This window comes from Lutra lutra, chromosome 3 (assembly GCF_902655055.1).
Source record: "Lutra lutra chromosome 3, mLutLut1.2, whole genome shotgun sequence".
Classification (NCBI taxonomy): Eukaryota; Metazoa; Chordata; class Mammalia; order Carnivora; family Mustelidae; genus Lutra; species Lutra lutra.
In genome coordinates this window covers 109659369-109684243 of record NC_062280.1, presented here as the reverse complement: position 1 = coordinate 109684243, position 24875 = coordinate 109659369, and the positions used below count along the sequence as shown (strand labels likewise).

The 24875-nt window shown below is 41.3% G+C and overlaps 1 protein-coding gene across 1 annotated transcript in view; it reads right to left on the bottom strand.

Moving 5' to 3' along the window:
- CNTNAP5 (contactin associated protein family member 5) overlaps positions 1 to 24875 on the bottom strand; it is an 847743-nt gene that overhangs the window by 369651 nt on the left and 453217 nt on the right. The window contains exons 9-10 of the mRNA XM_047722671.1: positions 23924 to 24073; positions 20949 to 21120 (exon numbers count right to left, since the gene is read on the bottom strand). Of these exons, the coding sequence (XP_047578627.1) occupies positions 20949 to 21120; positions 23924 to 24073 (322 nt within the window). The remainder of the gene's footprint in view (positions 1 to 20948; positions 21121 to 23923; positions 24074 to 24875) is intronic.

Sequence of the window (24875 nt, the reverse complement as noted above, 5' to 3'; positions counted from 1 at the left end):
ATTTACAGACAGGCTCTAGACCTATGGGAGAGAAATTTGGTCTGGGTTTATCTATTACATATCAGTAGGGTAGAAGGTTTTGTGTGCCTTCCAGTGGAATGATTCTGTTTTTGCATCCTGGAGATGACATCCCAATTGTTATATTAATCAGGAAATGCAAACAATAGAGCTTTCCAGGTTACTAGAATGGCCTTATTCTTAAAATTTAGACCATCATTCATATCCCACTAGGAACAGGAATGATTCTATTGTCTGGTTCCATGCTTAAATTTTGTTTAAAATGTGATACAGTAGTTTTGGGTTAGAGACTGAGGTTCTGCATTGACAAGTTCCCTGACAGGGCCAGAGCTGCTGGTTCTCAAAGTGCAGTGAATACCAAGGGTCCAGTTGAGTTCAAGTTCCAAAACCATTCAATAGAGATGGGTCAGAGGGGTTGCAAATTAGGGGGATTTCTTTTTTCTCTTTTCTAGTTCTTGGGCTCTTCTTGCAAATATTTCTATTTTTTTTTAATTTTAAATTAAACACAATGTGTTATGTATCAGATTTTTTTGTATCAGATTTTTTTTTAGGATTTTATTTATTTATTTGAGACAGAGAGAGAGAGAGAGAAGGTGAAGAGAGGGGCAGAGGGAGAGGGAGAGAGAGAATCTCAAGCAGAATCCCTGCTGAGTGCAGAGCCTGACACACGCAGAGCCTGATGCATGCAGAGCCTGACGTAGGACTTAATCCCAGGGCCCTGAGATCATGAACTGAGCTGAAGTCAGAGACTTAACAATTGAGACACCCAGGTGCCCCTGTATCATATTTTAATACAATGCACAGCAATTTGCTAGTTTTATGCTTCAGGTTAACCCTGGAGACCTTGATGTCAATCTTCTTCTGCCTTCCCTATGTATTCATGGGAATAAGAGTGTACTAGTGCTATGACAAGGAATGCTGCACTGCACCAGCTGGATGCCTTGGGGTCTGCTCAGGCCCCAGAACATAGAGTGGCTGAAGGGAGGCCTCTGCTACACTTAAACCCACATGAACCCATTTAAGCCCAGCCAAGCTCAGGAACATCTGCTAGCCACATGTTCTTTCCACTGCATAATAACAGCAAGAACAAGTGAATGGATGAACATGACATCAAAAAAAAAAATGTCATATTCTAGAAAGCAATAACACTGACTATGCATTTATCTGACTTTTGTATTTATAAGGAATGAATACAGGTCACAAATCTGAAGTAGAAAAATTACACCAACTTTGGAACACTGCTGGATAAATCTTACTGGAAAATATCAGCTATTTCAGGGGAAGGTATTCAAAACCTATATCTATTGGTAGCTACTTACCTATATGAATCAGAATTTTTTAAATATTTAGAAGAGCTACATAAACTGAGTCCTGAAGCTAACACAGGACTGCAGTGTGCGATCTCTCAAAGAGCTTCATTGTTTTCACAGACCAAGTGTAGAAATACTTAATTTGATCCTCAAATAATTACTTTTATCTTTTACAGATAGTCCTATGATTTTATTTGGCAGAATAATAAAAAAAAATCATTGCCAAAACAAGAAAGAAGGAAAACCTCTCAGATACATGACAAAAAGGACACAGGTTATGATTGGGTTTATCAATCTCCTTTCAAGTTTTATTATCCTGACTCTGCCAAGGTTTTATTTTCCAGTGGATATTAGGGCTGGTAAGGCCGGCCCTGGCTGCTGTGGTCTCTGCTATGGCCCCTGGAATCCACAAAGAGTATGAACAGACAGGATACCAGCAGGGCTGGATTATCTGGGATGCTGACCCATGTGGGCATGTTTATAAGGTTCTTCTATTTTTCACTTTAAAGGTCATACTATCAAATTAAACTTGAGCTGCTGTTTAAGAACCAGAGAATTAGGGCCTCTACCAGAGGCTCTCATTTTTGAGCCTGCTACCACTGAGGGCTGGTCTGGGACCATCCCCTAAAGGACAACGTGGGCTTCTTCACAGAGAGCACAGGGTCCATTCCAACAACCCAGACTTCAGATTAGGGAGATCCAAGTTCAAATCTTAGTTATTGTCATTTTCTGGCTCTTGATACGTTCAAAATTATTTATGTTTTTCTGGGCTTTAGTTTCCTTCTTAGTAAAATCAAGGCAAAAATAATTTCTAAATCATTTTAAAAACTAAATAAGGTCTGGCGGAACACAAATAAGTGTCAATAAACTCATTATTCTTTTCATTCCCTCAGACCTAGACTGTGTATTTTCCTTTCTTTCTTTTTGTAACAGATATGTTTCTCCCTGCACATGAACAGAGAGCTTTGGTCTGCAAGTTGCTAAGCTCAGTTTGCTACTTGCCTGTCTATGCAGATCTGACATTTCCATTCTCTGGTGCTAACCTCAGGAGCTGCTAAAAAAGGTCACATTTCATTTCATCTTCGCTCATTTAAGTTTCATCAGTGTCCTGTCTACTGGCAGAGCAAACCTGACTTCCTGGAGGGAAGGGAGCAGCCACTGCTCTGAGTTAAGCTCTGTTTCTGGGGCTTCAGCAGAGACCTGAATCCTTCAAGTGTCATTCCTTGCTTAGCTGTAGAACCACTGGCCACCACAGGTAGGCACCATGATTCCTCCCACAGCCCGTGAACAGTTTCCTTGGTCCCTGAATTTGTGTCTGTCCTGGGCATAGGCCCTGAATCCAATTTCAGCTAAAATGCTTTGACCCTGGAACACAGAGATATTGGAGAATATCACAAACAAGAAAGAAAACACTGAATCCTTCCTATGATTATTATATATCTGTTTTTGTTTGTTTTTGTTTTCCTTTCGGCTTGTTAGATTCTTCATTATCTGACTTACAAGTATGAAAAGTAAGATCTGAAATGTCTTATATTCAGGAGAACCTTAGTGGAAAATACTCAGCATTTAAGCCATCCTCAGTCAAGGAGGAGACACAGGCTCACAGGACACAGTTAAGAGCGGAACTGCAAGCAGTAGGGAGAACGGGGATACTGAGCAGGTGAGCCCGTGTACCTGCGTACAACCAGGATGGATCCACTGCTCTCTGTCCTTTGCTTTGCTCTGCGGGCTGACTTCCCTCATGCCGTCTGCATCCTAACTACCCCTCTGAGGCAGGGAGTATGGCTGTGAATGGCCAAGTTTTGCAATCTAAGCTGTCCTCTGTTAGAAAAGAACTTTTCTCTCTAATGTCAAGTTTAGGACTCCTCAGAGGGCACCAGTTTAGCCCAGCTTGATAGGTCAGTCCACTCTGTTCTCGTCTCCTGGCTTTTGGTCCTCTGCCAGAGTTTTCACAGACATATGTGGTGGAAAGGGAAGGAAGGAGGAGCAATAGAAGATAATAAAGGAGAAGAGATCTGAAACACATAAAATTATAGATGGCCTCTAAAGGACTGCCCACGTTCCCCATCTTAACACATGGAACCACACACTGCCTGCATTCAATGTCTCTTACTTTTGCCTGTAACAAAGCGCCTGGGTGGCTCAGTGGGTTAAGTGGCTGCCTTGGGCTCAGGTCATGATCTTGCAGTCCTGGGATCTATAGAGTCTGGTGTCCACTCCCTGCTCAGCAGGGAGTCTGCTCCTCTGTCTCTCTCTGCCCCTCCCCACTTCTCTCTCTCTCTCTCTCTCTCTCACTTTCTCAAATAAGTCAATAAAATCTTTTTTTTTAATACAATCTTTTCTGTCATTTTAGGCTCAGCTTAAGTGATATCCTAAAACTGAACACTTGTTCCAAGCCTACAGTGATCTGTCTCTTCTCAAAACTGGTAATCAGCACTGCAAAGTTCAGACCATAACTGTACACCAATTGTATTTTTATTCAGTTGGAACTGAATGGCATGCTGGCAGACAGTTCTTAGATGACCAAGGGCCACCTGGCATTTCTGTGTTTAATATTCCCTGGATGGCTAAGAAAAAGTTGCTTTCTCTCCCTCGTACTTCTTCGGCAGATACCACTAGTCATCCGCTGCAGTCTCTTACCTTTGAGTCTAAATTCTGTCGTGGAATCCCTGGGAATCTCTGAAGCCATCATCATGGTGGGTACAAATACTGCAGCCTATCTGCAAGCTCTAGGGTTTAGGAAATGAATCATATTTATTTCTTTCCTTCTTTGCCTTAATTTTCCCTGAATATGTATACATCTGAAAGAATGTTAACCTCCCTACCATTTATTAAACGGTACACTTGGTGTGCTAGACTTAGTGCTAGGCTATCACAGTAATTATTTCAGCTAATCCATAAAACAATCCTGTGAGGCAGTTATCACTATCTCTAGGAAAGTGAGGACCACATATTAAGCAGCTTATTTAAGATTACAGAAGTGTAAAAGGCAGGGTGTAAATCTGGGAGTATACAAATCAAAAGCAGAAGTTCAAGGCATCAAAATTAGAAGGAATTTTTTCCTTAATAGAAAAAATTTGCCTTATTGAGAAAAAGGAAAAAAGAAGGCTAACATCTGCTTATGACCTTCTGGTTCTCTTTAATGTTAGCTTTTGAAGCCATGGTGTCTCCAGTACGGACCACCTCCTGGTATTTAGTCTGATGTACTCACATTTCCAAAAGTTTATTATGTGGGTGAGTAGTCTGTGGAAAGAAGGGTTTTGTGGTCAAATATATTTGTGAAGTTGTGAAATTTTTCTAATTATCCCCCTCTTACATAGCCTGTAAATGCAAGGTGCACATTTACACACACACACACACACACACACATACACACTACCACCAAATGACATATTGAGAAATCCTGCAGTAAAGAAACCCATTTAACTTTACTTACTCCAGCATTTCTCAAACTTATTTGAACAAAGCAATCGTTATTCAGAGAATACCATTAACATTAGGCAGAACTAGGAGTGTTGTCCCCCACTGTGTAGAGAATATTTGGATGCGACTGTATTATGATGAGCAAAATAAGGAAATTTCTTTGTTTAATCTGCTGACACAGTATTTCTGAGTGACTGAACAGCAGACTTCCTGAGGTGTTTGATAAAATACAGATTCCATGTCTCCATCTCCTTTAAACTTAATTAGAATCTCTGGGATTGTAGAGTCCAAAAATCTGCATTTTAAAAAAGTATTTCAAGTTGTTTTTATGCATTCTAAAATTTGAAGCTACGTTCCAATGTGGCTGGGGTCAAATCTTAAGATTATTTTTTAAATTATTTTTTAAAGATTTTATTTATTTGAGAGAAAGAGAGAGAGAGCGCGAGCTTGCAGGCACAAGCCAGGTGAGAGGCAGAGGGAGTAGACTCTGTGCTGAGCAGGGCGCCCCCTGCAGGGCTAGATTTCAAGACTCCAGGATCATCACCTGAGCTAAAGGCAAATAAATGTTTAACAAACTGGGCCACCCAGGTGCCCCAAGATTGCTTTTAATCCATTGATAGCACTAGGAACTGTGCTCGGTTAGCATCTGCAGTCTGGTATGAATCTTGAGTTGAGTCCATTTGTGCTGGTACAAATACTCAGTTGAAGTCAACTATTTGCCTACAGAGACCCATTGGATGGCCTTTACTTTGGAAAGCATCCCATCCAAGGGTTGGTCTCAGCTTGCAAGCCCTGAAATCCAATCTTCCCAGATTACCAGGACCATTAGTCTCCAGTACTGTGACTCATGCAAACAAATTTAACAAGACACTGGTGTGGACTAAATTCCAATTTGTGGATTTACATCAAAAAGTATAACTGACAAAAGGCCTGATATATCCACCAGATTATGCAATATGTCCCCTTCCAATAGGTCAGTAAGCTTCATGGGTTGCAAAACTATTAGGTCAGTCAGTTAAACTTAAAACCAGAATAATGATGGTTTCAGGATTTCTGAATTTAATGCCAGTACTCTCTGACAGACTGACTGATCCAAACCCACATTTGTGAGTGAACTCACACAGCTTTTGTAGGCCCTTGGTCTACTTCTTACTCTGAATTGTTTGGATTCAGGCAGGTGGGTTTTAGAGATCTGTCAGTAACTAACTCTAGCATGTTCTATGATACTTGAGATGAAAAAAAAAATTAATAAAAGTGAAGACTCTCTTTAAAAAAAAAACTAATGTTTTACTGATGATATATAACTAAATAATAAGTTTATATTTGCTCAAAGTATATCCTTATTTAGAAGGTAACTTTGAACTGGTCAACAGATAGAGCAAAAGAATACTTTACATAGTATACTTATATCTTATATAATATAAAGTTTTTGACATTTTGAACTAGTAACAGTTAAGCACTTGTCTGTCCAGGATCTTGGGAGAAATTAAAGCAAAGAGTGATAAGCTTTTCTCTTCTGATATAAATGTCTCTGCGGAAAGGTACAGAAAGGTTTACCATGGTCATACACAACCTGGGCTGCTGTGGTTGGCATTACATTCACTCACCAGGTCTTGATTCTGAGGCCTACACCTAATCTTTAGAGTTACCCCAGGTGCAGTCCTAGGTTGCTAAATTAGCACCAAAAAATGTAGTTCCGTGGGAACTGACACAAGCAGAGAGTCTAGTCTTGTATCATCCAATACGGTGGGCATTAGTCACACATGCTTATCTAGATCTAAATTTATTAAAATTAAATTAAATTAAAAATTATCTCTCTGTGTCATAACATCCACACTTCAAGATCTCAGTAGCTGCTAAGGATTAGGTGTAGACAACACAAAAGAGATCATTTCCATCACTGCACAATGTTCTACTGGGGAGTAGATGTCCAGTCCAATTAGTATTCAATTCATTTAAACAAACATTTATATTACATCCTCATAGGTTTTACCCATTCCTAGGGAGTCAGATCCATGATGGTCCTTCACTCTGACATCAGGAGTATGGGAATTCAGGGGACACATTTGATGCCATTAATTTGGTTATAATTCAGCCTGGAATAGATGCTGTGTATCTTCAAGATAATCCATTAAGACCTATGAGATGTTTGGCTTAATTCTGAAAGGGCAACACTATTCCTTTTTTTTCCAAGTTGCTTGGGAGCCCATTAACTTCTAATACTTGCTAACTACATAATCTTGGAAAAGTCATTTAACACCTATAAACCTCAGTTCTCTCCTTTATAAAATGAGAATGGTTTAAACATTTAATATAGATTTCAATAAGACAATTGGTAGAGGATAAAGCCTAGCATGGCACCCATCCCATGGTTGAATTCTACTAAATTTAGATGATTCCAGGTATGGTATAGAAACAAGTAGGATAAAAACTTCATAGGAGAAGAAAAAAATATATATCTTCCATATATTTGTGTGTGTGTATATATATATATATATATATATATATGGAAATATATATACTTTTTTTTTTTTTTACAAAGAAGATTTAGATGGCATTTGGCAAAAGTTGGAAGTAACTTTCTATGTTGGAAAACACTAGAGAATTTGACATAGCCCAATGAATAATAACAATGTTGTTTAAGTCTCTGCCAGGCATTTCAGAAAAAGAAAGAGAAAAAATAAAAATGTGACAGAGTATGGATTGTATACGATTCCGGTGGTGCTCTCTGGGTTCCTGGGGAAACTTTACTCATCTTCAATGACTTCACTTTCAGATAAACAGCTGACAGAGTTACAGACACACTGGCACTCCCTCATTTTTTTTTAAATCCCACCTCTAATAGGTAAACAATGACAATTTCACAAGCCTTCCCAACTCAGTCTCCAGAACCCTATTTAGAGCTCACTGAATCTAGGGGGTGCGTTTCCCAGATCCTATTACTAGGAGACTGGTGACATCCTTTGACAGTCACCACACACATTCTGTATGTTTCTCTAGAGCTGGCTGCTATTCAGACTCCCCTTTTCTTGCAGAGCTGCAAACCCCCCCCCCCATTTCTCCTTAAAGCATAAGATTGTAATAAGGATAATGTGCTCATGTGCTTCCTTCCACTGTAATATTTATAGGCTACATTTTCAAACACATTGCTCTGGTTTGCTTGTCTAATTTTATGATAGCCTTGCTAAACAAAAATACCCTTGCTTGCTAGTGCTTACAGAAGGAGCACTTAACACCACGTGAACGATGACAGCTGGCACCAGCTGCTTTTATTAGGCGCTCTAGCTATTCAAATAGAGCAATACTTGGTGCGAACCACATGGGGAAGTTTTCAATATGAGAAAGAGGTGAAGGGCCTTAATTCCCAAATCTTGGACAACCGTCTTCAGAGTTTGAGACGTGCAAAGATATTAAAGATGATCGACTTCATTCCGTCTCTTGAGAAGGTACTACATCCAACTCCAGGTGTTGAGTTCTGTCTGTTATACATGCAGTTCATCCCCAGCTACCGACAGCAGATTCTGTGAAGGTTCAATTTATTCAACAATAACTGCAAAGCATGTGCTCTCAACAGAAGGCAGAAGTAGACATCACGGACTTTCTCACGGAAGGCAAGGTATAAAACAGGTATCAGTCATGACTGGGGGCTAAATGAAAGAGAAAAGAAGGTGCTAGAGACAGTCACATAAGGAAAGGTCTTTGTGAGCATCAGTCATAGAGTCAGGGAGACTCTACAGAGTAGGTGGGATTCAAAGGAGTCTTTGAGAGATGGGCAAATTTGGGGGAAAAGAATGTGGGAGGAAACTCCAGCCAAGTGCCTGGGGGCTGGAATGAGACCAACTGCTCTGGGGCAGGGAGTATGTCCACTTTGGGAGTGCCCCTCCACGGCTATTTTCACTTCTGCTTGCCTTTCAAAATGTAGCTCAGAGGTAAAGCTACATGAAGTTTTTCATGCCCCTCAGTGCCACCAGTGTTCCTGTGCACAATGTCTGCAATTTTGTCTGGCTTTCTTGCTCTTAAGTGTCCTGCAGGCAGAGATTATATGTATTCTGGAACACAGGAGATGCTCAGTATATGCATATAGATAGAATGATGCATTAATATAGGAGGTAAGGGGTATAGGAAAGAAAAGGGAGGAGAAGTCAAAGGAGACCTCAAAAGGCAAGCAGGGGGATGTGGAAGTTTGTGTTTAATGCCTCACTCCATCCAGTGCCAGAGGGCATGTGACGTGTAGGCCCAGAATCTGAATTTCACCACAACTAGACTTGTAATAAAATACATATTTCAGGAAGCAGGAGAGAGGTATGAGGTAAATTGCCACTAAGAGAATAGTTCTCTGCTATTTTATTTCCCTATCTCAAAAGTGGCTCTACATTTAGGATAATTCTATCAAGAAAAGTTGTGTTACGAATTCTCTATGAAGTAAAGAATGAAGTGGCTGCAAATGGCAAATTTAATGCAGCCAGGAGCTCATCTGCAGGGCCTCTTCTCATGGGTCCCCACATGACCATGCAAAATGTGGATTCCAGGAAAAGACATCATGGCATCAACATTTTTTAGAACTGTGAGGATTCACCCTGTTCTTTATCAATGCTTGCCTACCCTCTTCTTCTCAGATGTCTCAGATGTTGAAGAATTATTTCATATCACTGGAAACAATAGTAATTTGTATCACTGTCCTTACTATTTGCTCAAGTGCTGCCCACCACATGTTCTCATCCCCCTCCCACTCCCGTGTGTGGATCTTCTCGCAAGAACCCCAGAGCTGCAGCTTAGCATGAGTAAGCATGGTAATTGGAATGACCTTTAAAATGCATATGCCTCCTGTCACTTTCAGATTCTTGGGCTTTACCAAAGTGCCAGCTAAAATATCATTCCCACCTTTATACGGGTGTTTATTTTGGATGGGAAGACATGGACTTTTGTGGGGTTTGTTGTTTTTTTTTTTTTTCCATTTTGCTAAGTGTATGAGCAGCCTATATGATATTAGAAATGTGCTACTAGAAGGTAAAAGTAAACCCTTTAGCCATGGCAGCCAAGACAGTCTATGTGGGGATCAGGATGAATTAAGGGGATGTTACTATGCCTAGCACACAGAGGAATTCCCAGCACACTCATATTTGGGGAAAATTTAGGAAATTTGTTTTCAGTTAAAATCCCAGTTAGGAAGTTTCTTCCCACTAAGGAAAGCAGAATTTTCCAGTACTTATAACCTAGTCCCCACAGCAAACACTGATTTCAGCAGAAGATGCAAAGGCAGGACACTGAGATCAGAATCACCAGCCAGAGGTTTGTAAGAGGGATTGGAAAGGGCAAACCTCTGAGAAAAGTCATTGATCCGGATTGGTTCTGTTCGCAGAGTCTGAGAACAATGACACCCGCTTCCTTTCCTGACACAGCGCCTGCACCCCCTTAAAAACCAGCCTTCGTCTCAGTCTCCCCTCTCACTCTGTGTATTCACTTCATACCGATCCTCCTATTTGGGAGCATGTATGATTATGTCCAAGATTATTTGGTCAATCTGTCTTTCCATGGAGCTTTCTGAAGTCAGGGGTAATCTACTCTGTTCAGCAAGTAAGTAAAATCTCAGCTCCTACCCAGCCCCTGGTCCAGCAGAGAGGTTCTAAATATAAGATATGAATGAATGAATGAATGAATGAATGAATGAATGAATGAAGAGTGCACGAATGATTCACAATAGTAACAAACAGACTCCTGATCCAAGGATCCCAGGAAGACCACAGCAGGGGAAACACCAGCAACTATGTATCATGCACAGCCTTGGATCTCCAGGGGGGAAAATGTGCTTGGCACATAGTAAACTCTCTGAAAAGACTTGCTGAATGAATGTGTGGGTCCCATAGGAAGATTAGCAAAGCATGGACAGTCTCTCAACGAGCAGGAACAAGAAGTACACCAGGACCCTCTGGATAGTGTCATATTTTGTGTACTATGTGTGTAAATGCCTGTGCACATTTGTGCACCTGCAAATTCTGAAACTTGTGCATCCGATCTCATTTCATAGTGGGAGGTTCTGTAATTCTCAACAAAATTATCTGGTCAAATCTATAAACCTTGAGCTGCTAAACACCATCTGGGATTATTTTAACATTGAGGGCAGAGATAGCCCCTTATCAAATTATTATAGTGAAAATCATGTTTTTCAATTTGGATAAAAGCAGGTAGCAAGATGATAATGACATTTTTTGTCATAATAAAGTTAATGGTGCTCTGGACACATGAAATATTACACAAGTGCAGAGACTATAAAGTTTGATATGTTCATATTCTCTTGCATAACTATCTGCTTTAGGTGTGTAACACTTCCCTTTGCATTTTCCAGGTGTTGAGATAATCTCTGGCTTGGTCCACAGTATATCCCAATGTTAGGAGAGAAAGACTCTAGTAAGTCACATTGAAGCAGTCTGTTGAAGATGAAGCTAAACCTGGAGGGAAGACTTCAAATCTGTAACTTGAAGCAAGTGAAAACATTAATCACTTGTCCAAAAAATAAAATAGGCTATGGATGTAGGTAAATTATTCAGGAAAGTGTCATCTTTTTTTGCTCGTATATGGGTTTTCTAAAATTTGGCCTGCTGAGATACATACAGACCCATCCATTTCTGTCTCTCTTGTTTTTAACTTTAAGAACTTTTATCTTCCTTCTCTCAGTCAGTCCTCACCACAAGTCCAAGAGGGAGGCAGTAATATCATGTAGCTCTCATTTAACACCCTCGAGAGATAAAGTACATCTGTTGTCCCTGTTTGACATAGAGGAAGCTGAGATGGGAAAAGGCTCAGTGACTTGTTGAGTCCAAAGTCAGGCTCAATGCAAACAGCAGGGGTTTCACCCCTTCGAAAGCCTGAGTCTGATTCTGCCATAAGGTAAATTCTTGAATTTACGTGAAAGTGGATTTCCCTCATCCGCTGACCAGGAAAGCCAACTTTCTCTTTTGTGATGGTTACAGCAATGGTATATCATCACGGCAACCGTACACATTCTGCAGGCAGCAGTGGAGCCAAACCCAGCCTTCAGAAGTCAGGTCACAGTAAAACCCAGGAGGCCAGATTCCAGTTCTGGTGACTTCCTGTGAAATATCTTAATGCGAGATAAAAATAGCAGAGAACTGATTCTAAATGTAGGTTTTGCAGCAGAAACAGGTGGGCACATTTTATCGCAGGTCACATCTGCTTTTTCCCCAACTAAAAACATATTAACCTCCTTTTCTCTTCCAACTGTGCCCATAAACAGTGCTTACAATGAGCCACTGATGCATGCTTTTGGACTAGGGAAAAAGAGTGTTAAAGGTAATAAGGGCTCTGACTCAGTGGCCCCATGAGTGGACATCAATGTAAATGAGGAAAAAATCGGATGTGACATGGGCCACATAGAAAGGTGCACTCTTTGGAGAACGGGGGAAACAGATGGAAGGCCTTTATCAGAGTGTTGGGTGAGGCATAGTGATGTAATGATTGTGTGAAGGGAGCAAGAAAGAAAAATCTCTTTCTACTTATTTAGAAATGCTTTCTGCACAATTAAATATAAGCACTGCCTGCCAGAAGTCACCTGAGAATCTAAAATAGCCTTTCTTTCCCCCATGTTTTGATCCGGATCAAAAGTTTGCCTTGGTTTCTGTGTCATAGAAAACATCTGAATTTCTTAGCCAGTATGTCTCAGGAGAGATGCTCCAAGTACCTCCTGATTTGGAAAGACATTTTCTTACTGCTCTCTGAAGGTGCGTACCTCACCTTAACCTCATAACTATAGCTCTCAGAATGATCCTTCCTCTTTGGAAGCACCTGGGACCATTCACCCAGCTCATGGTTCCAGCTTTGTTTCCTGCATCAATATTTCAGATTACTGGTTGGTGAGGGAACAGCCAGTCTCACCACCTTCCGATGGGACAGAAAGAAGTGCCACCTTTGGCTTTGTTGGCACTCTGTGTTTTCCATGAATCAAAGGTGCCCTGGTGCCCTTCTTCACACACAAGTAGAGAAGTACCATTTCATCAAGACAATGATCTGCTTTTCTTGTAAAAACAAGGGGCGAGAGAGATGAGATCAGGAACAGAACACACATGTATTCGTTCCTGGTCACTTATTCAAATCAAAGCCAAGTTGCATATTTCTCCAATGTCCTTCTTCCCCCTGACTTTCAAAGAACTATAACATAGGTGGTAGAGAGAATAAACTTCATTTAATAAGTGGTTGAGTAAGTCAGTATTTTCTAGATGAAATGTGATTAAAACAGATCCACTCAAAATCTGCCTCCTCAAGGCAATCATTCCGAGTAAGTTCTGAGGCTCCTCCCTTCCCTAACCAGGGCAAAGATATCAAGGTGGAGACTTTAAGTTCTCTGACATCCGTGTGCTTGTCACAAGGTTGTGACAATTAGCTGCTAGGGTATAACACTTCAGACATCTTTGGGGGTCCATCTATTCCTGCAGAAATAAACCAGCTTCATGACTAGGACACAAGATGAAAGCACATCATTGTCTACTTTGCAATCCTGCTGAAGGATATAGGATGCCTCCTAACTGCAAAGTTAGAAGTGGTTAAGTGCAAGGAGAGGCCAAACCTCTTCAATGAGACTCCTCGGTTTGTAGCCAGGCTCTGCCATGATCTCCCTGTGTGACGTTGGACAAGTTACTTAGTGTCACTCTGTCTCAATTTCATTCTGTACAACAAAGTTAATAATATTACCCACCTCATAGGGTTATTGTGAGGATAACACACACACATACACACAAACACACACACGTAAAAATGTCTTGGTATGCAGTAAACATATTTTAGGATTAACTATTAACATAGTCTGTTATTCAGATTTTAATGTGTTTTATTTGCTGCAAATTCCCTATGGCTTTGACTTTAAATTCTCTTTTATCCAGTGATGCCAGTGCAGCTTTTCCCACACAGACAAACAAACACCTAGCACCTCACCCTTTCTCAGTCCCAGCATCGTGCACTCCACCCCACCTGAAACAGCCTTGTCTGACCTCCCTAAGCCCAGCCCACCCATCAAGCTCTTGAAGTCTTATTTCCTCAGTGATATTCCCTTGACTTGATCTGAATGACTGAGCACATCTCACTCTTTCTCTGGCCTTTCAGCAATAGGCCCTCCACCTCTCTATGGATTGAAGAATCACCAAAATCTGGATTTGAGTCCTGGCCCCACCAAATACGAAAAATGTGACCTTAGGCAGCTTACTGAACCTTCCTAAGTAGGGGTGGTTTTATCCCTAAAATAATAATAATAGAGCAACCCCATTATTCTCAAATCTGAATTTGCATCAGAATCTCTGGGTGGTGAAGGGGGGGTGCTTTTAAAACTCAGGTTGCTCCCCTTCCCCCAGTTTCTGATACAGAAGGTGTGGGCTGGGACCTGAGAATATGTACATCTAACAAGTTGCCAGGTGCAGGTCTGGAAGCCACACTTTGAGAACCACTCTTGTGGACTGCAGGACTGCAGAGAGAATTAAATGAAATACTTAGAGAATGTTTGCTCAGTATCTATTATATAAACTATAACCTTTTTTTCCTCCATGAAATCAACTTAAAATGATAAATAAAAACACCAGAAGTGCTCTCATTTTGATGTTGGCTCTATCCCATGATTTAAAGGAGAACACCATATTGTAGCATTTCTCACTTTAGAGTTAGAAGCTCAGATTGTGTGGGCATTGGCCTTACAATGGCTTTTCTGGCACCCAATGGAAAGACTTTCAATTTTAGAGAAGAACTAAAACATATGCATTACCATGAAATGTAATCTTTTTATATAGCCTACTGTTTTTAACAGACTCCTACACAAAGAGTGGGTTTTTAGCATAAGTCTGTTTATGGGAGGTCATCCAAAATAATGCTTCTCCACCCTCAGTGTTTACAACACTCCAAACTCTGAACCAAGAAGGTAAGAATCTTGACCAGAGAGTTTAGCAGATGCTTTTCTTAAATGAATGCATGTTGGGGGAAAAGGAAGTGGTTATGGAGTGAGAAGCTGTATTTCATAACTTATCTGGTGCAAGACATTTTAAAGCAGAGTTTCACATGTGATTTTCTCACTGGAACAAGCAAATTGTTTTGTTTTTTAAAAGGGTCAAAGCAAAAAAAGTCTCCATAGGATACAATAGCAAAGACCCAACTTCCATACTGGCTTTGTCACACTCTGCTTAGTCTTCCATTACCTTCTATGCAAAACCAGAGTCAGATGATCTTTGAGGATGGTTCCTCAATACCATCACTCTGTGAGGAAGGGAGGCAGGAAATGGGACCCATGACTATGGAGACCCTTTGCCAGGCACCAGAAGACCAGATGAAATCAGTCTCTATCAGTCTTTATAAAGGTTTGGAGCAATATGCTTCAAAGGGTGGAGTCACTCTCAGTAGAATGGCACCACCACCACCCACAGGGTGTGAGGCTTAGGGAGAGGGAGAAAGATTGGAGCTATAACTTCCAACAGGCCAGCAAGTCAACTGTCCCCCAGATAACACAAAGAGAAAGATGTTCGTTGGCAGCTACAGGCATTCTAAGACCCACACTCCCTCCACATAAAAATATCCCTTTGCTCAGGCAATACTGAAGATCCAACTGTTTTCATTTACATTCCCAAAAAATTTGTTTGTAATGGGAAAGAGGGGAGAAGTTGAGTGACATAAACCAGGATAGTCTGGAGGGAGATGGAATTCAATTGTGTCCACCCACCAATAGTGTCCCAGGGACTGATTTTAACACCCCTTTGGAGATAGACATTGAGACAGAGCTGCTGGAACTTTTCAGAGACCCTATGAGATTCCGATCAGAAGGGCAACTGCTTGGGGGCCCAGTGGGGGCAAGAGCCATCCCTTTTCCCCACACCTACACCACTTTTGTACAGAATCTACACAGTACCTTGACCTTCGGGATCAGAGGTTTTAAGGGAGTAGTACTCAAAGTCTGGTCCCAGAACCAGCCCACCAGCACCCTGGAATTTGTTAGAAATGAAATCCCCTGGCCCACCATAGTAAAATCAGAAACTCTAGGGATAGGGCCCCGTAATTTGGTTTTTAAGTATCCCTCCTATCATTCTGATGTAAACATGCTGGAATTTGCATGCAAAACTTAATGAAGCACTCACTTCCAGTTTTATGTAAATTCAGGGTCCACAGGTACATGAACCAGGAAATGAGGATTGTCTTAAACTCTGTGCCCTTGGTATATCGATCACATGTTTTCCTTTTCCTTTCCAGGCCCTGAGAAGGAATGCTTTAGGAGAATCCACAGACTGCAACCTTGGCACCCAAATTGATGGGCACCTATCTAATGGATGTTTGTTGGTAGCCCAGAGAGCATTTCTGTGGAAATCAAAGTGCAAAGTCCAAGTAACTGAGCAGACTGACTTGAGGGCATGTATGAGGTATATGTATGGGGATCCATCCCAGAAACTATGGGGATCACTTGGCCATGTTGGGCTTGAGGAACTTCAGAGGCAGACCCGAGCCTTCTCTTTTCTAGAGAACTAGAAAGCTGGACTCTAGAGAGCTAGCAAACCTTTGACTATGGATATTAACCTGGAGAACATTTACTGAGTAGCTACTGTTTACTAGACATGCAGCTATGAACCTGATTTCTCACACTGTCTCATTTAACTCTCACTGTGAATGTAAGTTTTATGATCTTGTTTCTACAAAGAAGAAACAGAAGCAAAAAGGTTAAATAATATGTGTTGTATCTCAGGATGCTAAGTAGTAGACTGGGAATTAAACACATTCTATCACCTCTCAAGTTTGCTGCCACCTACCCAGAGATTAATGAATTCCCCTAGGTGTGACTTCCACCTGCCCCCACCTCAGACAGGTTCCCTATTTGCTCCTCCAAGTTTGGCTTCACACCTTGGATCCGGTCTTCCAATCAAATCCATAGACAACATTTGGTTATTTGCTTCTCCTGCCCTGGATTTTGGACTCAGCAGGACTGGCATGGCTCCTCCAAGTGACTTGGTAGATCTTTCCACAAAAATCCTGGGGAGAGGCACTTCCTGACCTGTATCACCAGGATTTACTTCACTCAGAAACCACTCACTTGGCACCACATGCCACTTTGAATGCCCCCCTTCTAAACGAAATCTCATTAGGCACCCACTGTTTACAAAGAATGAATATATTGATTATCCCTGAAAAAATTGTATGTGGTTGGCAGAAGATGGGGTTGCTTGTGTAAGAGCCACAGACACACAATGACTGCCATTTCCAGGTCAGTGCCTGTTGGCTGGAAGTACAAGGGAGCAAACCTGGTAGTGTTTAACTCTGAGCCACAAGTTCAATCCTGTGGCCATGGAAAAAGTGGCATATGTCTCCAGGTCTTAGTTTACCCTCTGTAAAAAATGGGGACACTGATGGCGTTGTATCACCAGGGCTTTGGCAGCTCGTACCACATCTTACGCTACCCAAGTATATACATAAGACTGCCTCACTCATTCCCTCAATCCCTATCTATGAGGTTGAGTACCTGAGGGTATGATAAAGCCGTTCATGGAATGAAGCATTTATTAAGGGTGACTTCACTCTATGTAGTTTAGAATATCATGTTTTGCCAAGAGGGGTTGCAAGAGATAAGTACAGGGGTCTAGGGTGTGGAAAATGTGAGGTTGAAGATTCAGCCCACAGAGGAGGGATAGTAGATGAACATCATATTTTAGAGGCTTAGAAAGACTATTGAAAGTGCATGGGGTCTGCTAGGAATGCTGTCTTGTCCCAAATGTGATTCCTAAAAAGGTGCCCTTTCTCCTTCTCCTAACTCACTGTTGGACTGTCAGGTATTGGGCAGTTGTACAGATGGTGCGTCCTAAAGCCAGCCCTCTTTGCTGCCAGACTGGGGTCCAGGCCACTTACTCCACTTCCTTTCTTTCCTGAGATCAAAAGACTTGATAATTTGCCCATGATCGGAATGCAAATTGTTAGTTTAGATTCCTTAATCCCTGAGAAGGGATGCTCCCAGCTGTTAGCATTGTCTCATGGCTGGTTTGTGAATTTGCTCAGGCTGGGCAACAGAGGCACCCCCTCAAAGGCAAATGGCTTAAGGGACCCCCATTAGAGGAAGCTCTTCAATTTTTGGAATGTTTTTGTCTCTTCTATGAATGCTACCTTGGTTTTCCCACAGTGACTGACACTGAGAGCCTTAAAGGACACTGAGAAGGCAGACTCCCTCTGGCCAGCCAGGTCGGCTCACTCTGAGGGAGATCGAGGGCTGGGCAGGCAACCACAGAGAGGCCAGAAGGAGGCCTGGGTCTCTACAGGCAAAGACGAAGGGGCAGAAAATTGAGTCTGGGAGAGAAGAGACTCTTGGGTCAGATAAAATGCTATTCTCCTTGGACTTTCCTGAATGGAGCACAGTTAAGAAAAACACAGCCAAGAGAAAACACACACACGCACAGAACCAGGCTTCTCCACCCCAACCTCTTCCACCCCACCCTATGCCACCTCCAAGTGGCAAACTCCGTCTAAACAAAGACTTTGCATTTGCTCTTAAATCAAGTTCAATTAGCCAACACATTAAAAATAAAACACACAACTTAGAACCCACCAGTTTTTCTAACTCTTATCCTCTCCAACAAATGTTAAATATAAGTTCAAGAAACAATTAATCAAGCAAAGCCTTTTACCACAGTATCCCCTTCTGTTAGAGGCGTTGTCTGGTAAATCAAGACAAACGTACCATTTACTCACTAAACTAAACACAATCCCTTATTATACAATTAACCAAAACACAATTGTATGTAATACAATTATACAGACCACAATTACACAAAAGTAATGATGCAGTATAGATGGCAATGACTTTCATGTAATCGAAAATAATGAGAGCATCCTTGATTAGAAATTAAGGTATCATAAGAGATCCCTATTGATAAATGTTCCCTCTATTGAACTCCACTTTGCAAAAGGCTCTGCTGGCTGATGAAGTTGGACGCTTCCCCCTCATTGTGAATAAAGACTATAGGGGTGGCAACCATTCTGTGTAGTATCTTTCATTCTGAGATCTCTAAGCTAGCACATTCTAATGAAGCACACATTTTATTACCCACTTTTCCAGCTGGTCAAATAGAAAAAAAGAAGAAAAAAATGAAGCAGAAGAGCCAGGAAGTCTGTGTGATTTGCTGAGGATCCCATGTGTCGTGGTATTAACAGAGAAACATGTACATAAAGCTCCATCAATTTATATTGGTCATTCTGAGCATCAGCGGAGACTATAACCTGCAGAGCTGATTTCTGTGCTGCTCAGAAGAGGCACCTGCTACTTCTCATCATTGCTCCCCTAGACAGGGGCAGTTACCTTCCCAGCATGGGCTGGTTCTCTTCCAATCCATCCTTCTTACTTTTTCCTGAGTACTCTTTATAGGAAGCAAGTTTCATACCTTCCTTCCTGATTCTCACCTAGCACATGAGGCCACAACCCACAGGCACACAAATTTCTTCATAGTGGCTACTGGCCCCCATCTCTAACCATATTCACATTACACTCCACTACAATGACCTTACACCCCCACCAAGCTATAGTTTGTTGACTCTGTCACTCTTCATTGTAAGACATACCATTTTTTTCCCATGCATTTTTTTTATAAACATATAATATATTTTTATCCCCAGGGGTACAGGTCTGTGAATCACCAGGTTTACACACTTCACAGCACTCACCATAGCACATACCCTCCCCAATGTCCATAACCCCACCCCCCTTCTCCCAACCCCCCTCCTCCCAGCAACCCTCAGTTTGTTTTCTGAGATTAAGAGTCACTTATGGTTTGTCTCCCTCCCAATCCCATCTTGTCTCATTTATTCTTCTCCTACCCCCTTCACACCCCATGTTGCATCTCCACTTCCTCATATCAGGGAGATCATATGATAGATGTCTTTCTCTGATTGACTTATTTCGCTAAGCATGATAGAGACTAAGAATCTATACTCAGAAAACTATAAAGTACTCATGAAAGAAATTGACATACCATTATTTTATATGCCACTAAGAAAGAAATGCTGATTGAACGATGATACACCATCAGTTATAAAATGCATCCCAACATTTGAGATTTTAAAATGAAAAATAGGCATGTTGAATTGATGAAATACTTGCCAGCCATGATTTCTCCTACTTCTCTGTCATTTCTGACATTGCGTCCAGAGAACCCATCTTATCCCAGCACCTCCTCTCCACTCCTCAGCCAAGTCTTACTGGTTCCTTAAGATCCAGCTCAGCACCACTTCCTAAAACCCTTTTTGACCTCATCCTTCCCAAGGTCAGACTGAGTTGTAGCTGCCATATGTCCCACAAATAAGGGTGTACTTCGTGGGTGTCTATTGTACTTTATCCTAATGGCTAATTTATTCCCCAATGAGACATGAGCAGAGACCCTGTATCACCAACTCATAGGCAAGCACTTAACACATATTATTCACCCATTTAATAAGTGCTATTTTGACAGGAATGAGCAAAATTGTGAGAATGAAAGAAGTAAGTGCTAGAGATAAAACGTGGAGATCATGATAAACCTGGTTGAAAATTCAGAATCTTTAACTTCCTGCAGCAGGTCTTTGAACCTAGAAACTTTAAATACAAGAGGAGTCAGGGCCCAGAAAAAAATAAAGAGAGAAACCAAGCTTCTGCTAGATTTGTGGGTTGCAGAGTGTAAGTGCGGATTCTCTCTGTCTGCTGCCTAGTCTCTTCTGGGCCAAAGAAGCAGTGGGTTAGGGGTAGCAACAGCAAAGGTCAGCCACTCCAGGAATCGCCCCTGGCACCATCTGAACCTCTGGTCTAGAACCTGAGGGCCTGATGCTCACCTGCCCCCATTAGAAGGGACGCTCACTGCAGTAGAGAATAAAAATGGTTTAAGAGAAAAGTAATCCCTCCCTCCTTTATGCTTTACTCATAACTTCAAACTAATCGAATGTTGTTTATGCATAAAATTTTAATCCTGTCACAAATTTGTATTTTGATTTAATTTGCATATCCCATTTACTGCAAGTCAACAGGAAGAGAGACTCAACTAATTTAAACCATTTTTCTCTGGGCCTGAAATCCTTTCAGAAATATTTTCCATTAAGCAACTCAATTATGTCTAATGTGGCTAATGTCAGTGGATTAGAATTTTGCTTAAAGAAACTCATATTTAGAACAGTGAGAATGGGAAGGGGGTGGGAGAACAGAGAAGAGACAATAATTACCTGTCTTTGATGCTACACAGATCAATGTGTAAATCACTAAAATTCCCCAGGGAACCTTGCTGAACTGAAATGAGGTCCTTGGGCTGGTTATCAATAAAGATGAGCCTCATGCAGCCTTGGAAAGCCTTAATGGGATTTAAACATTGGGAATCGGTGAGATTGTCGGGGCACCCTGTGGGACAGAGAAAAAAAATGAAGAAGAATACTGAAATTATCAGTCATTGCTTTGGCAACCTATTGATGGAGGACCTGGAGGTCTAATTATTTTGGGGCTTTTTCATTCATAGCAGTGCACGCATTTTTGTTGTAAATCCTAGCATTCTCAGAGAAGGAATTGGTACAAAATGGGGCATACTCAATCGCTGTACAGAACTGAAAACAAAATATGTTAGAGGGAATACCACTACTTTAACATTTATCTCATTCCTATTTCTTTTTGCCTATCAGTAAACTACCCACAATTCTGTTGCATGGTATACTTCACTCATCCCAAGGAGGCAACACATTATCACTTCTTGGGACTGTTAGTTCTGTCTCAAAACACGATCTAAATGCAAAATTCAATTCTGAATTACACTTTCAAAAGAAATTATGCTTTGGGTAAAGATGGTGGCAGAGTAATTGTCTGGTTAATTGTTAGCATTAACAGGCTTAGTTGCTGAGAAAGGTACACATAGGAATGTAACTGGAATTTTGAAGAGTTATGCAAAGCAAATCCCGGTGCCAAACGAACCAAGGGTTTAAATGCACATAGTTATAGGGCTCTAATAGCACACGTGAAAGGTTAACACTGTACCTTTTTAAAGAGTGTTCTTAAAAAAAAAAATAATCCATTACACTGATTTAGCATAGCTAGCAACTAGGGCATATCTGCTTCTCATTAAGACAGGTACAGAGTAACGTAGGTATATGAGTGCTTGTGCTCTTTATAAACTCCATCCTGATGGTTTTAATAGGTTCAGAGCATATGGGAATGCAAGCTTGAAAACATGGCAATAACCCATAAATAATTGGGAATTATTTCAGCCATTTCTAATAGACAGTCACTGTTGGGCAGAAGCCCAGCAGCTGGCTAACAGCTTACAGGCACACTATAAAGTGAAGAGAGATGCTACAAGTTCTAATTGAAGCTGTAGAGAGAATTTATGTAAGCTGACTATTATTACTCAAACTCATTTTTCACCTTCCTTAAGTTTACAGTCTACATGTGGGGCGCTTCTTTAAATACTGTTTAAATCACAGATAAACCTTCCCCTTCTAAACCCAGTACCCTCTAAACTTGGGGAAGGCAAACATTTTCCCTTTGAGACATTTCAGATGCCATCATTATTGAACACTGTTTTCCCCAGAAATAAGTACAAGAATGCTTCTCTCTATTGGGGAAACATTGAATGTGATGCAAAAATGATGCAGCCTGTAAAATGTATCTTTGGGGTGCCCAAGAGCCCTTCTTTGGTAGCCTTTATGCTACATTCTCTAGCATCCTCTTGCTGTCCCAAACTAGTGGTTTGTGGAGACCACAGACTTAGGGGTGAGTTCTAATATTTGCACGAATGATTTCATCTCAACAAACCCCAGTCTTATTATCTGTGAAATGGGGCTAAAATTGTCTCCCTCACAAAGTTACCCCATGAATTAAGTGAGATAAGATCCATAAACCATGTACAGCAAATGGAAGTTCTCCCTTCTTGGAGGAATCCGTTGTCCTTGCATATATGGAGAAGATTTAGAATAGAGGACAGAGGCCCCTCCTGGGGTGTCTTAAAATCAAACCACAAAAGTATTGCTCTACGCTTCATTTCTTCCAGGATGTCCAGATGCGTTTGTTACATCTGTGCAATGCCCATTTGTATTTCAAGGCTTACCCACGTGTGTGACATGAGAGAAGTGATTTGTAAATTCTACTTGAGAGACTGTACTTTATAATTTTACACAATACTTCCCTTCCGTTTCCTAACAGAAAAAGAATTAGCAACCTGAGAACAGGCCAGCCCATGCCCATATTTGCAAAAGTCAACGCCAGTTTGTCCATTCCTTGCCGTGTTGGGAGCACTGTGCTATACACGCACACCCTGCCCTTACTGCAGTCTTCCAGCAATTTGGCTCTGCTCCCCATATCCTCGGTAAAGAAGTTCAGGGGCCATCAGTGTCTCACTCAAGGTCAGACAGTGACTGAGATTACGCTCAGTGACTGTTTCTCTAATGCAAACAGGTGACTAGGAAATTAGATACTAATACTCTTCATGAAAGAAATGCCTTCAAAAAAACTAAATACAAATGCACACGCACCCATAAAAATGCAGTAAATTCCTACTTATATATTTTTCATCCTTTCCAGTTTGCCCTGTGTTTCATTGGGAAGGTCCCTAGGAGCCACCTTGCAATGGAGAGAGTTGGATCTGTACCGTCAGCAAAATGTGAAGCTACAGGTTCATGGGCCTTCTAGACCTTTCCCATTTGTAGAGCCCCACTTCATGGACACGGCCTCCAGGGATGTCAGGAAGGAAGAAACAGATAGGGGATTCAGACAGTAAAGCGGCAGAGGAATAGCCTAGACAGCTGAACTTGCTGGTTGTGCCTTTCTGCCTGGGTTTTTCCTTTTGCACGTATTGCTGACTCTTCATACATATTCCCCAAGTTTTCAGCTGACTTTCTCCTTACCAATGTGATCACAGAGCTTGGCATAGCTACAAAAATCTCCTTTGGACATGTTATATAACACTGGCTCTTATAGCTAAAGTTTTTTTTTTTTTTTTCCTTCCTCTGTCCTGACCTAGATAGTTTATATTTGCACAGCTGTCAGAGAGTTTGCTTCTCATTATTTCATGCTTGGGAGTGGGTACCCATGTGTTTGTGTGTGTGTGTGTGTACATGTGTGAATGGTCTAATTGGCAAGAAAAAAAAATCATCAGGGCAAAATAATTGTTCACTGCATTCTCCCTCCCTCCTTTACTTTCAAAACCTGGGGAATTTACCTCCAAAGTAGTAGCTATTTCCAGAATAAATCTGCACACGGGTGGTGTCCTGGGCTGGGGATGCTGCATCATTATCCAGAGCGAGAGTGATGCGGTCCCTTCTGGCGTTGATGCTAACGGAATGCCACAAGCCATCGTTCAAGCTGCTTCCTGCAAAAGAAACAGGGAAGGCCGGCATGGGGTTGATTGAGTAGGGCGGTCTGGAGCAAGGGGGGCTCACGCTCCTCCCCTGCTGTGCTCCCTGTGTGTCTCAGCAAGCGCCCCTTGTGTCCCTGTACTTAAACCACAAACCCCGCATTTCCACACACTTCACCTTTCTTCCTCTGTTTACTGCTCTAATTCTATTATTTCTAAAGGGGCTGAACCGCATCTGATACATTTGGTTTCAGAACAAAAGGGAAAACACAAATTTTTCTGTATACTACAACAAAAGGTGGGGCCATGTGAACAGATCTCTTGCTATATAAATGCAGAGTAAAATGTTGAAAGGAAAAAAAAATTCCAAATGTCCATGGTGATTTCATCTCTTGGCGGTAGGGTTATAGGTGACTTCAGTTTTCTCACAGTTTTCCACAAATGCCTTATCTGCCTTTTTTTTTTTTTAGGAAAAAATAAACTGTTTTTAAAGGCAAAAATAGATGAAGAATACTAAACTCTTGTCCCAGGCAGAGGCAGCCTCCCATCTGAGAGAAGTAACAGACCAGTTCATTCCCAACGTTTTTCCTCAACTGGCTGTGACACTGGCTGAGTTACCTGCCTTCCCCGAACTCTGGCTTTATCATCTGCAAAGATCATAATTCCCACTTTGTGTCATTGTAAAAGGATCAATTGAGATCAGGCAGGGAAGTTTCTAGGACAGTTGCAGGCATAGTAGGTGGGTTTTATTGTTGTTGTTGTTGTTAAGATTTTATTTATTTATTTGTTTGTTTTTTTTTTTTTTTTTGAAAGAGAG